Here is an 18,814-nt window from a genome sequence, read left to right on the forward strand (position 1 = left end):
GGTGGCATCTCCCAATGGTTTCTGGCAAGGTTTTTTTCCTATTATCTGCCACCTGATCCTTTTAAACAGAGATGCCATTAATTGATTTGGGAATTTTGGCATGCTGAGCATGTACTCTATTGCTGATTTGGGTCTTTTCCAACTTGGTCTATTCCCACTACAGTGCAAAGTCTGATTCCCAACCCACAGCAATCTGTTAACGCACATCCAAACTTATGTAGAATTCAGTTTACAAATAACTCTAGAAATTCTCAAAAACAGATATATGGAATGGCATAGTGAACACAAGATATGTGGATGCAATTTGCAGTCAGTGTGCTGGTTTAATATTTGAAGATATACTGGTTAAAAGTCCTTCTCAGCCAGGAAGCCTACTTGTTTCAAGTTAAGCTATCATGCAGGGTTACTATAGGATAAACTGGGAGAGGATCCAAAGTATACTGCCTTGTTTCCCAATATGTAGCTACAAAGTTAGCTATCCACCAAATCCTCTATTCCTCCCAAAGACAAAAGATGATAATGTGAAAGGCATCTGGTCCAATACTAAGAAGAAGTGGAACATGTTCTCAAATAAAGCGTATGTAAGTACAATCACAAGTTCATTATATCCCTTTAGTTCTAACAAATTGTTTACCAGGACCAATTTTGTAATAAATATCACTTATATACAATGCATTTATGCGGTGGTAGTTTGTCAGATGCACTTAACAGTTTTATGAAAAACAGGTCAGCCATTGTGAACGACGACAGTTAATAGAGAAGCATCTGAGTTTTATCTATACAAAGATTTCTGCTCAAAAGGTTTTTTTCAATAAGAAAACACAAAACCACGTGGCATGCATGTATCCAGGGAAACATGACAAAACATTTTCCTATAGCTAAAAAGAAAAGCACTTTAAAATGATAGCTATGCTTACTTAAATAGAACATTTTTTTTCAAATCTACTGAGGAATACATGTATGTGAATGACTATCCCGGAAGTTAAACTCTACAAACTAGATAGGATTCCTGGGCTTTCCAAGACCACATAGAATATATTGTAAAGCTGTTTATTCCATACTGTTCACAATATGGACTTTGCATACACAACATAAACAAATACTTTTGCTAACAACTTTTTTTTTTTAAAAAAAGATAGTGATGTTCTAATTAAGTTCAAAGAAAATGTATAATTTAAGAAACGATGCGCTAAAAAGGCATTATATAGCCCCATACTGAGATAAAGAAAAGCATCACATATTGGTTATTATTAGGGTCTAGATCTTGTTCTTAAAAATTCAGTAGGTTACAGCCTGTTAGATATAAAGAGCTGAACCTCTAATTCATGCAGAAGGCATCTTTTCTTCTGCCTGCATCCTTTCTGACCTTATATTTAAGAATTGTAGAGTTCATACAAATGCCATATAATATTCAGTACAGAGACAATTCTGAATTAGACAAAGTTCAATTCTGGTTTTAGTACAGTGGAAGTTTTGCATGAAATGGCTTATTAATTCATAATCAAATAAAATGTATATTCTTGGCCTGTCTTTGAATGTCTCAAAGGTATTATAGTACTGCTATAAATAGAATTTCACTGACTTATAATTTATGTATATATTTCTTAGAATCACCAGTGATAATACAACAGTAGAACTGATACAATACTCACCTTCAAATGTACAGACTACAGAATATACAGGCAGGGAGCCCAGCAGGCTACCACAATGACATTCCTACTATATTCTAAGCATATCCACAGAATGTATAGAAAAGAGCTAAAGGAGGTATACGCATGGCTGGTGTGGGTCTTCCAGGCTGTGACCCTTTACACACAGATTCTGACACCAAAACAAGCAGCCACTCAGTAACCCAACCCCCCCACACCCCCCCACACCCCCCACACCCCCCCACACCCCCCCCCCAGATCTCTATAAATACCCACAAAAGGGTCACATCACCCTGGGCACAGAGAGAACTGCTCCAGTCTGTGCTCCTGCACTCTGAAGATGCCGGTCACAGGTGCTGGCGAAACGTTAGGAAACAGAACTTCCAGAACACGGCCACACAGCCCGGAAGACCCACACCAGCCATCGTATGCCGGTCGTGAAAGCCTTCGACAATACAGAGGTATATGCACTTTTAAAAAGCATTATGTTGCATAAAATAAATGTTATGGGCTCAACATGGTAGTGATATCTTGTTTTTATCTTTTAAATAACAAAGGGATTGTTCCAGATGTTAGTGTTCAGTTATATGGAATTCAACTTCTGTGCAGGGAAGGATAAGAAAACTTATCACAATACAGTGCAAACCAGTGTTTTTCAAACTTGGCAACTTTAAGATGAGTGCTGGCTGAGGAATTCTGGGAGCTGAAGTCCACACATCTTAAAGTTGCCAAGTTTGAAAAACACTGCTACAAACTACCCAAAATATTGCAAGATGAAGGCATTTCTTAAAAGATAATTATAGGGAGACAAAGAAGGGCTCTGGCATTTAAGAAGCTCACAATAAATGCAATTCCACAAATATTACAAAGCAAAGAACAATCCTAAATGATATCAACAAGGGTACACTTTAAATGTTCACTAATCTTATTCTATTTATTTATTTTAGCCATCTTTACCCTGTTCTTCAGCTGACAAGGATCCCAGAGGAGGTCCATTTTGGATTAATATACTCAATCCAAGAAGTTACTGAGGTGAAAGAAAGGTTGTGAGGTTTTTGCCATGTTACAAAGGTGCTAGCTATCCCCTACAGCAGTTGTCCCCTAATGGCCACGTTGGCTGGAAATTCTGGGAGTTGTAGCCCCAATCTATCTAGAAAGCATCAGATGAAGAGAAAAAAAGAGATGCAGTTAAGAAAATGGACAATGGGGCATGAATTTCTCAAGTCAAATGTTAGTTAATGCACCATCTTTTAACTACAATCTTTCTGTGTCAACATAAGGAAATATTAATGCCGATTGTACAGAATGAAGGAGTGATATTTAAGTACTCTGAGCACATAGTAAAGGCTTTATATATACACAAAGAGGTTTTCTGTTTACCATCAAATAGGCATCTAGATAGTAAATTCTCTGTTCTCCATTTATTCTTCACTGGCTTTCCACCCACTTTGTTGTTTGGCACTAACTGGAGATAAGAGAACTTTTGGCAATCTATGGCAAAGTACATACAATACACTGAGACTTCATATGTTTTGTTGTTCTTTTGTAGCATATTGTATGAATCCAGACATTGTGGGTTATTATACATTATAGTTTACTGTAACAGATGAACTTATTGTTTTAAGAAACCATGGTTAAGCAAAACACAGATTAGTGCAGGGTCTGAAACTCTGGTATCTCAAATCCCTAAAATAACTGAATTTGTGAGATTCCCCACTAATAAAGAAATCTAACAATTTAATTGGGGTTGGGCAATAAATAATATATAATTTGCTTTGAATAATTAAATTTTAACCTTTAAACTTTATCATGGGTTTCTTATGCTTTGCCATACCACAACTGTCCACTGCTGCCTTTTATTTCTCATATCGCTAACTCACATGCTCTTAGCCAGGTCAGCCACAGATACAAACCCATACTAGGGTCACACATCATGCTAAGCTGTGGTTTGCTTAACCATAGGAGTTACTGAATAAAACACAATGACTGGATTCACACAATATACTAAGCCAAGAATAAACAAACCATTTTATGCTTAAGTGTGTCATGCTATAACTTGGAAATTGGGGGCTGCCCTTGAAGAGCATTCGGAAGCTTCAGCTGGTACAGAATGCAGCTGCCCGGGATGTGAATAGTGTCGGCTACTCGGCACATGTAACACCGCTGCTTCGGGAGCTGCACTGGTTGCCGGTATGTTTCCAGGTGCAATTCAAGGTACTGGTTGTCACTTATAAAGCTCTTCATGGCTTGGGACCAGGTTACCTTAGGGACCATCTTTTTCCAGTTGTTTCTACCTGTCCAATCCGGTCCAGCAGGTTAGGCATGCTCCAGGTCCCGTCAGCCAAGGAACGTCGGCTGATGGGGACCAGGAGACGTGCCTCTTCTGCTGTGGCGCCTGCCCTCTGGAACATCCTCCCTCCTGAGATTCGGATGGCCCTGACCCTTTTGGCTTTTCGGAAGGCCTTGAAGACCTGGCTTTATGCCCGGGCCTGGAGCCCCGAGTGTGTGAAGGGCCCTGTTTCATGGTTGTGCTGATATCGATGGTTTTTTAAGATCTCGTAGCTGCATTTATACTTTTATTTAATTTTTTGTACTGTTTTAAATGTTGGTTGTTTTTATTGTTGTTAGCCGCCCAGAGTCACTGGTTCAAGATGGGCAGCTATATAAATTGAATAAATAAATAAATAAAAATTGAGAAGAAGTTGTTGACATTCACAATTGGATGAATAGGGAATTCTGATGCTAGGACCATGATAATTGAAAAGAAAAACATTTGCAAAAATTCTGTGTTAACCATTTTACATATTAACATCTTGAGACACTCCCACTACCCCCATGAGATACTGTTTTTCAAAATCATATGAAGCAAATTTCTGGAAAGATGAACAAATATCCAAACAATTCTTCTTGTTTGAACCCTAGAGGTTCAATTTTATAGTTCAGGAACAGCATTAGTACTTAGTCAGTCAGTCAGTCAGTCAGTCAGTCTTTTATTGCAGTCTCAGACCAGTCCAAGTTAATACTTTAGCATCTTGCACTGGCTGATTCATGGTTTTGGAGCTGAAACTGATTTTCCAAAGTTAGTATCTTGGACGTTAACAAGGGAGAGAGAAAGGAGCATGAGAAAGAGTTTTTTCCCCAAAAATACTGTGCACTCAGCATCTTTGTGAACTTAGGAACCATTGCTGTCATCATGCATAACTAGTATTACTAGAAATATCTACCAGGGTTTGGGGCAGCTGGCTTAAACAACAGAATCACAGCTCATAATCTATAAGTACAAAGCAAAGTATGTTGTTGTTTTAAAATTTGGTCCCCACACACAAAACATCACTATTTGATATGGGATACTTTTGCTTGAAATATTCCACTTCTGACTCATATTTTATAAATGCAGATTCCAGTACATTCAAGCTGATAGGTGGTGCTAAATGCAACAAATATAATCAGAATCAGAAGAATATTTACAGATGCATTACAGCAGGAAATACTCCTAATTTTACACACAGGAATTTCCTGGATTCAGTATGTCATTTATTCCTGGCAAAGTTTACTCTTTGTCTACATTTACTTCATGTTTTCTGCAAGCAGTGCAGGGATATCTTACATAACTGGTGAACATATTTGTGCCAAATTTATATATTCTGGACAATAATGACTAATTAAACATTTAATCTTGCCATTTGAACTCTGGACTGGGTACACTAAATTTATCTTACCAAATACAATTAAATGCCAGTAGGATGTGCTTATGCACATGGTATGCTTAGTTATTTATACATGAGGCTTGGCTTTGACTGGTTTTCTAGTAGGGGAAAGGTGAAACAGAAGACTTTCCAAGAAGTTTCAAACATTTAAAATTCCAGATTCTCTTACAAATAGATTAGGGATCAGCTTCTGAAGCCTCTTGATCTGTGCATGCATAGATTATAAAATGAACCTTAGAAAGAATACAAGAAAGGAACATTTTGGAGTTCTCTAGTTTCAATAGTAGGTGATATAAAAGAGTTCTGGTGCTGTTCTCTGAAGCCAATGGTTGCAGGGACATATCACATTAAACCATAATGTGGTTGGTTTGGGTTTGGCTTAGCACATTCTCTGAAATCAGGCAATATGTTTGTAAAACTATCTTCTATATTTTAATGTGTTGGATGAACCCAATTAAGTATAGCTTAGTGTACAAATCATGTTAAAACAAATCATGCTTAGCTCAGTGTGCAAACCTCAACTCTTAGTTCTTCTACTCAATCTCAGTTCTACACTGAAACTCCCAGCTGCTATTATACAGCACTAGTTCCAAGTAAAAAGTTAAAGCACTATCACTCAATGATGACTTTTAACTAAAAGTGTTTTATATCAGTTTGTTCCAACAGATTATACTAAATCTGCACGGAATAATAGTTGAATCAACTAGCACTACCTCCAAAAATATAACCAGCTGTTATTGTTTAGCTATTCAGACCATTAGAGCAGTCCACTGAAACAAAATTACAAGGATTGCTGAGGAGATTAATATTATAAGAAATATTACTAGCTTTCAAAAACAAAACTTGCTCTAGATAACAAAAACAAGATACTTTTCACAGCATTTTGAAAGACTGCATTTCAATGAAAAAAAGGAAGGAAACTGAATGCCTACTCCACTGTTTCTCTAACTGTCCTTTTCTGGATCATCTGAACATTTAATATTGAAGGATAGATCTTCCTGCCCTCTCAAATACAGTGATTTTAGACTTTAGGATTCAATTAAAACATATTTTTAAAGGATATCCCAAGCAACGTTTGCACAAATTCTCTTAACAGAAAGCAGGCAAGAACATCTTTCTTGTTATGAATAATTTATTCTTATTTAGAAAATGAAAAAGTGAGAGACCTGGATTCAGGACTGTTGACTACACACACCAGGGCCTATATGGACATAATCCAAATCTCGGAAAGATCACTGTAGATCACTCTACGTGAATTCTAGATGTAGAGTTTTAAACTTATATAGCATAACATGGAAAGCAGGCTGCATGCAAAGACTTGATTCCACACCCAATGAATTCCTTTTGAATCAAATCTCTATCCCTTGTGGTGGCAGTTCCTCATACCAAAATAAAATGATCCAAAGAGAATAAGACTTTTAAGTCATGATGCCCATATACAATGTCCAATATTGGAGGCAGAGTATTTTTCTTAACACCAGTTTTGAGTACCACAAATAAGATTGTGCTATTGTACTCAAATCTTTTTGTGGGCTTTCTATAGGCATCTGGTTGATCATTGTGGAAAAAAATTCTAGACTAAGTAGACTTGATCCAATAGGATTCTTCTTAAGGCAATTGTTGAGTACCAAATTTCTATGCTTTGAAGGTATTGTAGGAGGGCCTACACCTATCTACCAGTTTTTAAATACTACAGCCAGTACAATAAATTCCATTGTTGTTAATTGTGACGTGCTCTAGCATCAAACTCTTTTGTTCTGATTTCCTTAACTGGAAAAAGCCAAAGCACTATATTGTTCCATTTTATATTTGAGCAAAAAAGGTATTTACCTACTCCTGAGTGCAATAATAAGCAAATACAACATTCCCATGAAATCAAAATATTATTTACAGACCAATCCCTAAGTTAGACTACTTGATAAGGTAATGCAGGTTAAAAAACAGAATCCAAAATACAATGTAGGTTTCTCTTTCTTAAAAACAGAGGAGTGAACTTAGCTATCATGACAGAAAATGACTTTACTCAATGAGTAAAAATGCAGCACTATGCATTCCTTTCTTTGTTCTATGATTTTCTAAGATTTTTGCCACAGACTCAAGTAACTTCCTCATAAATAGTCCTTTTGCAACCAGTTTATTTTCAGATGACACCTTACTGTTCATTCAGTGACAGCCCTTCTATAACTGAATTTACAAAGAGTAAATGTTTAAAGCAATAACAATCAATATATCCAAAACCAATCACTTTGCAAGGCATTTAAATATATGAATGTGATAATTTCTAGATAGGGAAGCTATTACAAATAACGTGGATTTTAGACCAAAACAGTTACCTATATAAATAACCAGTATACTGTATCATATAAGGAGATTGTAGCTAGCTGAAACTATCTGATTTTTCTACTAAAGCCTAACAGATATGACCATAAGTAGATCACTTTTCCCCACCCTGCTGCCCTCCAAATGGGAAAGCATGATTCTCATCATCTGTATCAGCACAGCTATTGCCCACATTGTCTGGAAATAATGGAAGTTGCAGTACAATATCCCTCAAGGTTACCAGTTTGGGGAAGACTGACAAAGCTTACAAATTCACTCAGAAAGTGCACTCAATGAGTAAAAATTAACAGATCTTAACTAGTCTTGAATTCTACTGAAATATACTTCAATCAGCAGCACCATCAAGTTAATTATCTTTTAGATATACTGTAAACACTCAATACACCATTTTATAAAAACTATTTACACATAAGATAGATTCTTTGTTGCATCTAGAAAAGCAAAACATAAGGATCTTCATAATCTCATTAAGTTGATAGGTATAGAATACTATTATTTACGTGTAAACTTCTGCAATCCTATATCTACTTTACGTACTTGATGTGTCAAGTAAGTAAAGTAGATATAGGATTGCAGAAGTTTTATTTTAGTAGGTTCCAAATATGAAGATTTATTACTTAATTACATACTTGCAGAAATTCCTTGGAAAGTTTCACTGAAAGTCCTAACTTAGCTTTTTTCAAATTCCATCATGATACCTGGTATGTATAGGCATTTTTTTTATAATTAATCATCATGTACATTTGAACCTCGTATTATTACATATCAGACATATTACTCATCTAAAGAAACAGTATGATTAGAACTACTGGGACTCCACCCATGAAACTGGTAAATGAATCTTCCTCTGCAGCTATCACATCAGCAAGAACATAGCACAAATTATAGACATGAACACACAGGACTATTCTGTTACTGATGAACAGCCTTGTATTATTTCTGAACCATTTATAAAAGCTAAAACTTACAAAAGCTAAAACTATCATAGGTGGGAAGAATAATAATATACAACTCTTTCTTCTTTTTCTTTTTCTTACTTATATTCCAAATCATATTTTTCTAACCTATTAAAGATTTGGCCAGGAATTGACATCACAAATTAAGAGCCCATGTGGCCTAAGAAGTAATAAACTTTAAGGCCACATGCAACTAAGGCTACAATCTGCAGTGGAGGTTAAATTCCATTAAATTCAATAGGGCTTACATCTGACCAGGCAGGCAAATAAAACACTGTAAATTCACACCAATTAACATTGAGTGTTCCTACATTACTTGACAACTTGGATCCTCACTTGCTCAATCATCATCTGCCCTATCACTTGCCAGGATTGTAAAGATTATTGGAAACATACTCCAGAATTCATGCTTTGTACATCCAAGTAGTTTAGGCATGTGGTGACACGTTTGTGACTTCACAACTAAGTTTACACATTGCAGAAAGTCATATTGCAATTTGTTTAATTTTGGCTTAACAAGTTGTGCAAATCCAGTCACTATGGTGTACTAACAATAATTTTATGGCTTAATCCAATATATAAACCAAGCCAACTCTGGCTTTTTAAATTAAGCAAAACTCACTGTAATGTGTGAACACAGCATTAATACTCTCATTTGAGATCTCAGAGAAATTCAAGCCTTGGCATATTTTGGAATTGTTTTTATTCAGCATGGTTTTTAACAGCTGGATTTAAGTTTACCATTGCATAAAATTTCAGCACTATTATTTACTTTACTCATTTTGAATTTCTATTTTACATGAGAATGTAATATATTCTATATTCTCTTGAATTGTTTAGAAGGGACTACATATTCTAGACTAATTTCTAATTTAAAAATTAACTTGGTTACTATATCGTATGATTATTGCCTTAATGGCAATATTTGATAGTGCTAAAAAATCATAGGTTGACCTAGGCACAACCAATTCCCAGTACAAAAGACAATCTCTTTTTATTATTATTATTTTTTGGGTGTTCCAGAAATCAGTGCATACATGTGGCACCGTGCCCATCCACTCAAATACTTAAGTCACACACCTATGCCTCTGGAGATGGATGTTTGAATGCGTAGGAGGCAAAGCTCAAGCAAAGGTGGGTTAGGCTGGCAATGTACTCACTTAAACAAACTCTGAGTTCATTCTATACATCTGCTCTAATGCTCAGATTATCCAAATGCCTTTGCTTAAAATTCTCATTCAATCTACACATCCAATCTCAAACAGAGTTGATCACATTCCTTGCCCCACTTCCTCACCTGACCACGTTGGGATGCTCAAATGTTTCCAGATGCTTCAAGACTGCCACCTCGCGTATAGTGGAAAGCGGCATCCCCTCCTCGCTGGTCTGCACCCGCACCCTCTTCAGTGCTACAAAGCGCCCTCCATTCTTCAAGTCCCGAGCCTTGAACACTTTCCCATAAGCTCCTTCACCAATTTCCGCTACACATTCATACTGCTGGTCAGCTAGGCTCATGCTGTCCTTATCCATGACTTCACGGCTTTCCTTCTTCACCAGTTGTTCTCTGGTGTTCCAACTGTTGTAGCTTTTAACCTGGATTCCAGTTGCAAATCTGCCTTTTCTGCTACTTCAACATGTGTCCAGAACAATTACAGATGGGCCAGCCAACAGGATGCAACATTCCAGAACTGTAGTAATAAACCCTGCTTGTCTTGTTGCTTAGCTGGTGACAATTATCTCATGGTCTTTGGAATAAATCTCTGTGTAAACCCAATTCAATCTATAGAACCAAAGGGTGAGAGAAAAAGAAAGAAAGAACATAGTATTATTTCTCCATCACAGAATATCCTTTCATTTATTACTTCACTTTAGTTAGTACATTTAATAGCATTAGTTTCACTACTTAGTGTGCATTACCAGGCTACATTCCCATTATCAGTATTAGTACCCCATTCCCTATACTGTGTTAGTAATGGTGTCTCCTTTCAAATAGTGCTCATTTTATTTTCTCAACAAACTTGTGAGGTACGTTGGTCCAAAAGACAATGGTTGGAATTACCCCCCACACTAAACCAAGGGTAGTATTAACTACAGTTTGTGGAACAAGCCATACTGGCTGTGTTTACATATCAAGTTGTAACTGGATACACACAGTGTATTAAGCCAAACAAATTGCAATATGGCACATCTCAATATGTGAACCTCTCCACTGAACTGGTCACAATCTAAGCATTCTAAACTCTGCAAATCAAGACTGTCACACTGAGTTAAGCCTCAGAATAAACTCGTGACCATTTTTTTTTAACTGAAGTTTTCTATTTCTATTAGCTAAAATTTCCAAACCATCTTCAAGGACAGAGTATAATCCATTGAGGTGCCTTTCAGATTTATAGACTTCAACTTCCAAAACTCCTCAACAAATACATTGTTTGCTGTTGCTGAGAATTCTGGGAATAAAGTCCACACATCTGGAGGGTGCCCAGATTGGGAGAAACTTCTCTAATCTAATTAATTAATCTAATTAGAGAAGTGCTATGGAATTGACAGCAACAGCCATATAAGCAAAGCTGCAGCAAGGCTAAATAGAAAAGAAATGGGTTTGGATATAGGCTGAGGACTTTTCAGCCTCTATTTGCAGAGTTAGCAATGTGCAAGAGAGCCTTTGGGGTGTAAATCATATTATGACTAAGCCCCCTTCAATAATAAACTCTGTAATATGTTGAGTATGAATTGTATTTACCACAAAATAAGACAGCTCTGAATTTAAAAATTTCTATTCCAAAAAGGAAGATTATAAGAAAATATTTATTGGTCCCATTACTAAATTTCTGTGAATCTAAGACAACTCTCACATGTTAAAGGTAATTTATTTGGGAAAAAGAATCTAATGAGTTCCTTTTAGATAAATATAATATGTATAATTAATTGAAATTTATAATTAAAATAATTACTTTTAATGGATTACAACTGAACACATATGATTTATTTTAAATAGGATTAAGACAAATGCTTCAATAATCTTGGTGCATGAGCAATAGAAGCCCAAGAAACATTCTATAAGTGGACATGGGATGGAAACACAATACAAGTAACATGCACTGCAACAACTAAGAAATCCAATGATAAAGATGCAAGTGACTCTGAACAAATCAAGACTTCTTTTCAAATTCCGCCGTTATCGTAATTTGGGGAGAAGAGAGAAAGGCTAAATTAATAAAGATGAACAGAAAAAATACAAAATACATTTTTCAATATTAATACCTGTTCTACATTGATCATACTTGGATTTAAAAATGCCCTGATTGTTATACACAACTGAAGAGACATCCACTACTGTAGTTTAGAAACACACAAAGAGAAATATACAGATTCATCCAAAGGCAGATAGAAAGAAGATTCCCCAATGTTCATCACAGGACAAAGTCATGGTTTTTAACCTCACTAAGCACAATGGTGTTGAATGCTTTCTATGCTTAAGATCCCTCCCACTGAAATTACTATACTTAAAAGTGCTTAACTTTGCCTGAAGCAGTGTGCACATCTAGTCAGAAACAGTAAAAGTAGCCAAATAGTAGTGTTCATTTTTAATCAAATTACAAATGTTAATTTATCAAATCCAAAACCCCTAATATTTATAAGCCTCATCTTTTTCTAAGTAGATGTTTAAAAGATCCAGTATATGAAGAATTCACAAGACAATGTGGGAATGATTCAACAATGAAAAAGCAATGCATGGTTGAGAGAAGTAAGCTTTATATCCATAGTTGTCATCTACAATCAGTGATAAATTATGACTGGCTACAGCAAATTCAACCTTCAAGTAATAAGGAGTGACAAGGGCTACAAAACCTGTCTATATACAGATCACCAACTTCTCTGCATTATCACTAATGAGCAACCAAAGCATCACCAAGAATAAAAAACTCTTTAATTTTGCTGTAAGTAAATGCCAAAAATCAGGAATTATGAAAAAAGAGATTATTTTAACATAACTTCAAGATTATTAAGGTAATTGTTAGTATTTTACAGATAAAAATCTGAAACAAATTCAGTAAAATATAGAAAAGACAATGGGTACATTCACAGATAACAGCAAGCCAGAATTTTTAAACTACAGTTTTTTGAAGAAAACACCATGCCTGGCTCACACAAAATATTAAACCAAACATATTATGGTTGAGCATGAACCAGGCCTATGTTTCCTATGAGTTTTGTGAAGCTGAGCTTATTAACAACAGAATAATTGATTTTGTACCCCAAGCATTAGAATTCTGCTTAGCTATCCCAAAGCTATTTCCTACTTCTGTGCCTCCTTCATCTTCCTGTTTAATTCTCTGCTTTTGAATATATTGCCTATTACAGCTGTGTAAACCATATGAAAAAACTCCTTCACAATGTGGGTCACTGTGGACTGAGCACATCTTATTAAAGTAGCCATGTCCTTTACAAAATTTGTGCAGTTGGTTAAAAAATCCTCCCCATTTGAAAACACTTCTCCTGGGATTACTGTAAAGAAAAGGAGCTGGACACACCTATGTATTCAATGAGAAGATAGATTTCGAAGTAGCCACACAAGCCTTTCAAAGGGTGTGGCTACTATAATGCCTCAAGAAAGATGCTCTATTTGTGCGAACTTAGTTTGTGAAGCATCTCTTTCAAATTCTTCATAAAGCTCTATTGCCTGTACCTGTGTTCTACATGGATCTTAAACTAGTCTCAGAATTCCTAAGCAATGAAAAGGAATTCCTAATCAATGAAGAAGACTAGCTGGGAAGACTGGTATCTGTTGCCCAATACACAATATGCTAGATTGGACAAGTCTGGCCTATTGGTCTTTGTACTTTGGTTACTTTTCTTATAAGCTCTTTTCCCACTATATTGTCTCTCCTATTTCCCTAACTACTCCAACCATCCTTTTTATTTATGTTATAGCATAGTTCTCTTTTTAAATCTTATGTTTCTCTGCATGTATCTTTCACACAGACTATTTCTTCCTCAGCTTTCTACTTCCTCCATTAAGTTTTCCCTCCTGTCCATGCTTTTTCCTGGGCTCTCCTTCCCCTTCCAACATTCAGCTCCTTTTCTGATTCTTTACTCATGAATTGCGAAGTACTCAATTTTTTTCCAGACTTTATGCACTATGTAATGTTTTCCTTCTCTCCAATTTGAGCTTTTATTTTGCATACTTAAGCTGCTGTTTGTCAAAACTCCACTAGTGACAACCTGAGCAGTTGAAAAGATTATGAATAATACCATTCTCTAAATGACTACTCAAAGTTACTGAGTTGAATGGAGATTATTTTCTGGTAAGTAAGTACAGGAAAGTGGCAGAAGAATCCATGACATCACGACTTAATAGTTGGGAAAACCATATACGAAGGCTAACAAATTTAGTATGACATATGCCAACTTTCATCAGCTTTATGGCATATGCTAACTTTTCTCAACCAGTGTCCTATAAAGCATTTTTGAAGGCAAACATATTTTGGTACTAAAAAAAAAAAAAAAGTATTGGCAGTTAACGCATTTGTCTACTCAAGAAAACTATTATCTTTAAATTTTAAATACATCTTTATCTGACAGATAATTGTTGAAAAGGGAAAAGAACTTACCCTCTTTTTATACCAACTTACAACATTTTTCTCTACTACTATAGAACTTTTATTGTTCTAAGAACCCTGCTGGCAACCTCTTGTTCATACTTTATGGTATGCAGCAGTCTTTCATGAACCAATGGTTATTGACTCATTATGGTATTGCAAAAAGGTTCAAAATAATAAACTGGGAACATACTTTAAGCAGTGAATGCTACAAAATCATTCAAGAAAACAAGGAATAAGTAATCCATGAGTTATCAGCATAACAGTTGTCACTTGGCAATACACACATTTTCAACTTGCACTCACTTTGATTTGTGGTAAGGATAACAATTATCTCCAGAAAAAAAACCTATGTCATGTCTTTGCAGTGTTTATGCTTATGAATATTGTGATAAGGTCAGTGGTCTCAACCTCTGATAGTATTATACCAAATGCTGCAACAATTCAATGGCAAGGAAGACAAAGTGATCTGAGTAACACATAGAAACACCACAGACAAAATACAACTAGCAAGTTCTTTCTGCTCACAGTCTGAGAGAAAATATGAATAAAACCTCTAAGCAAGAAACCCAGTTACAACTAAAATATCTGCAAACAGTTCAGAAGATATTTACTGTGATGTTGGCCATAGTGTTCCATGAACTAACTCCTTTCATGTAGATTGATACAATACATTTTGTATGGGACTGCCTTAACATAATCTGCAGCAGTCAGCTGCATAAACCATAATAGGTGTCAATTTGTTTCTGGACATAATTCAAGATGGGGTCCTTACCTATACATTCCTAAATAGATTGGCACCAAGATATCTGAAAGATTACCTTCCCCAAAATGAACCTGCTTAAAGATAATTTTCAAGAGGTTCTTCTAAATGTCCTACCACAAGAAAGTTCAGATTCATAGACACACATTACAGGGACTTTCTATGGAAGCATTCAGTTGTAAACTAAAACACTGTCTTTCCTAGGTTAGAGTAGCCTCGTCTTCATTTAGTTTTGGGTAGGCTATTCAAAAATACTGTGCTCCACTGGGCTTTCAAATACTTTTAAATGTCCTGGTTTTTCTCCCTGCATAAATTGTTGGGTAAGGGAAAGAGCCCTAATAAAGAACTCAGATATAATTTTATAAAGACTTTCCTTACTGTTGCCAGCAAAGTGTCTGGGTTTTAATGCCTGCAGATTTTCTATCCCAAGTAAGATGCTTTCTCTCAATAAAGTTCTTCAGGAAAAGAAATACTCTTACTTTCTTAGTTACAGAATTCTTAATTATGGATCAGAACCAATATACTACATCAAAGGATGTATGAAATTTGAGTCCTGCTAACAGTTGTGGGATTGGGAAGAAATGAAGCCCATAATTGTCCTAAATAGCATTTTTTTTCTGTGCCAGATGTAGATGTTCAGAATTTTCACAAAGTTCTAATCCTGACTTAACAAATAAGTATTTGTTTTAAACCAATTTCCAATACATACAATAATGAACGTGGAGTAGCACTACATTCTGGTTTCTGTTCTTCCCTGTTTACAGAAGAACAGGAAAGAGGGCAGCATTTGAATTCCTCACTTTGCATGGAATCCTTCCATCTTGTGCACATGGTACAAAATCACAGCTCAGCACAGCCAACTATCATCTTCCAAATACATTGGATTACAAGACCCATCATTTCCAGCCAACACATCTAAAGACACAGATGAAAGGCTAATTTAGCATTTCAAGTGAACACTGTATTTCTCTTCTCAGAGTCAACAAGACAGCAATCATGTGTTGTGTTTTTAAAAATGTTAACAAGAGGAGGACAAGAAGGCAAAGGAAGCTTAACCCTTTCCTCCTCAGCTCCAATCCAATGAAAAACAGATCAGCCCACAACTGATAACTTTAAAATCCAGACATGATAGCTAACTATACAATAACTGTAATGTTTATTTTGCCTGTTGAATATTATGATTTATATCTTAATATTTAAAAACATAAATTTGAATTCTATTTCTAAGTTTCACATTCCCTTCTTCAAAATTAGCAATTCTATTCTGGTACCAGATGGAAAAAAGCTGATCTACAGTGAGCGGCAGTGATTCTCTGTAATCTTTGGCAGGAATTGTGGCCAGTCTTAGCTGGACAAACCAGAAATTAAAGTTGGGAACTTTAGCATGCTTAAGGAATTTGGGTTACAAATTCTGGAAGTTGTGCTGCTAAAACAGAGGACCCCGAAGTCTCTGAACCTTGAAGATGGCCATGGCTTTTTTGGAGTGAGTGCTAAATAGCTGTTATTCTCTTGATCATAAGATTACAATTATTTTATAAAATATATTTAGATCCCACCTTTCTTCCACTATGAAATTCAAAGCTGCGCATGTAGGGCTTTCAGAAGGTCTCCCCAAACCAATTGACTAGCCCAATTTAGTTTCCACAAGGTTGCTACATCATTAAAATGTGCTTGAAAAGAGATCCGACAATTCTGCCGCAACTTGGACCCTCGTCTGTTAGAAATGAAAGACAACAGCTCAAGGAGCCACAAGTTGCGACTGCGGGAGAGGAGAAAACACTCCACGTGCCCCCTTGAAGAAGACTCTCTGAGGGAAAGGGTTAGTAGCCAATAGGAAATCAGAATGACCAACGAGAGGGCGGAGCCGCAGAGTGCCTCCGGGATGGAGGTCGCCCCCCACCGTCCAGGCGGCCTCACATGTGTGAGGTCGGGAGATGGGAAGCGGGGGCGGCTCCATGTGGGAGGTCGCCAAGGAGCGGGGCCTCGGGCAACACCGTTTTCGCTCGTTGAAGGCGACCTCGCAGGCAGTCGGGGGACGGTTTACGATGCGGGAGCTCCGTGCGGAGTGCTCGCGGCTGCTGGCGACGGACAGTTACCGGTTTAATAAAAATACACATCCTGGGGAGGGGAAAGGGGGTCAAGGGTTAGCGTTAGGGTTCCCCCTCCAAGAAACTACGCTCAACTGCTCGTCCTGCACAAGTTTCGCGAAGAAATCATGCATCAGCCTGATGCTCTATGTGTGCTACTGGGCTGCCGGCAACAGCACGGCTAGGGCGGATGAACCCCTTCCCTTTTCTCTAATGTCCTTCTGCAGCCTCCTAAAATAGACAATAAGTGAAATAAACTTTTTTTTTCCCCTGCAAAGCAACACTTCCCCACCCTTTCTTATTCCGGCCACGGCTAAGACGCTCAAACGTGCCCATGAAAATCCCACACGCAGACACGGGACGTGGTTTGTCGTAGAAACCGCGCCGATCGCACAAGGACCACCCCAAAGCGCCCCCCTATGCGGCATGCATGTAACGTGGAGGGAGGGGGCGAAACGAGAATAACAATACCTTTCACTCCCCCCACCCACTTCTGCTGTCTGGATAGCCCCATCCCACCCACGCACCCGCCCGTGGAAATTCACGAAGCATTAGGCTACAGGTCTGTGAAGAGCACATGGGCACTTTTATAAGTACCTGGAGTTGCTCTGGCGCGGCTTCGGATCTTCAGAGGAAGTTCCCACCTAAGTGGTCTCCAGGAAGGCAGGGGTTAAAAATAATAATTAAAAAAAGAGAACGATGAGAAGCAAGGCGCTGGTGAGGCAGAAACAAAAAATGAAGGAGAGCGTCTTTTCTATGCCTTTTTAAAATATTCCGCTTCCCATGAGAATAAGGAGGCAGGCAGCAGATCCGATCCGGATTCAAAGCGTTCACATGGTGACAGGGGGGGCTGAGCTTCCACGAGCGGAGCGGAGCAGCCGCGGCTGGGGCCACACAGGTAGTGGCGGCAGCAACTCCGAAGCTCCGCCGCTGCCCCGAGTTCGCATCTTCCTGCCAGCCAAGAGGGGAGGCTACACCTTAAAGCGCTGAGGATCTCGTAACTCCCCTCCCTCCCCCTCCCTCCCTCCCCCCTTGGGGAAAGAGAGAGGCGCTGCTGAATTTTCTGGGGCTGATCAAAGCCTTGCAACGAACCGTCTCCCCTGAGCGCGAGGCTCCGCGCTAGCTCCGCACGCTGCCTGCCGCCGCCGCCGCCGCCGCCGCTCCACGCAGTCCCAGTTTCTCTCTCTCCTCGGTTCCTGAGCTCGGTTTGAGAGCAGCAGCAGGAGCAAAAGAGTTTCCCCCCACCTCGCCTCCACTTTTTTTCCCCCCCTTGGTTTCCCACGCTGGCTGAATGTGACTTGACCCCGTTTCAAAAAAGTTTGACATAGTGCTTCAACATTTCCGCATTCCAGCCAGACTACAAAGGCTGCGGCCGCCTTCTTCTCCTTTCTGTCTCTGCTCTCTGTCTTCACACTCAATGAAATCCTTCATGAGCTCTCTGCCAGAAGCAGCCGCATACCGCACGGGTCGCATCGGCGAGCACAGCGGCCAGGAGCAGGCGCCCGGAGACCGGAGGAGCACGCAGGGCGCTCGGCGAGGCGCGGGAAGGACAACCCAACGCGGGGAGGAGCGCCGGCCGCATCACCGTGCTCTCCTGGGAGGCTTCCGTGCTCGGCGCTGTATAAATCGCCAGCAAGAACTGTAATGATGGGAGCGAGCGTTGCGGTCCTGACGCCGGTAAATAAGAATCGTAAAGTCGAGGAAGAGCTGTA

General features: G+C 38.3%; 1 protein-coding gene and 1 long non-coding RNA gene across 5 annotated transcripts in view; one reads left to right on the forward strand and one right to left on the reverse strand.

Annotated features, from left to right (window-relative positions):
- The window catches only part of CDK6 (cyclin dependent kinase 6), a 111,513-nt gene extending 93,317 nt beyond the window's left edge, over positions 1–18,196 (reverse strand). For all 3 annotated transcript variants that reach the window (XM_088150574.1, XM_088150575.1, XM_088150576.1), the window contains exons 1-2: positions 17,700–18,196; positions 9,950–10,432 (exon numbers count right to left, since the gene is read on the reverse strand). In XM_088150574.1, coding sequence (XP_088006700.1) covers positions 9,950–10,182 — 233 coding nt within the window. In that variant the 5' untranslated portion in view covers positions 10,183–10,432; positions 17,700–18,196. The remainder of the gene's footprint in view (positions 1–9,949; positions 10,433–17,699) is intronic.
- A 424-nt stretch (positions 18,197–18,620) lies between these two features.
- The window catches only part of LOC148214579 (uncharacterized), a 49,224-nt gene continuing 49,030 nt past the window's right edge, over positions 18,621–18,814 (forward strand). For both annotated transcript variants that reach the window (XR_015797822.1, XR_015797821.1), the window contains exon 1: positions 18,621–18,779. This is a non-coding gene — a long non-coding RNA (uncharacterized LOC148214579). The remainder of the gene's footprint in view (positions 18,780–18,814) is intronic.

The sequence above is a fragment of the Python bivittatus genome, unplaced genomic scaffold, assembly GCF_059951505.1.
Source record: "Python bivittatus isolate LINGU-HERP-01145 unplaced genomic scaffold, Pbiv_v1 ctg000610_np1212, whole genome shotgun sequence".
Taxonomy (NCBI): domain Eukaryota; kingdom Metazoa; phylum Chordata; class Lepidosauria; order Squamata; family Pythonidae; genus Python; species Python bivittatus.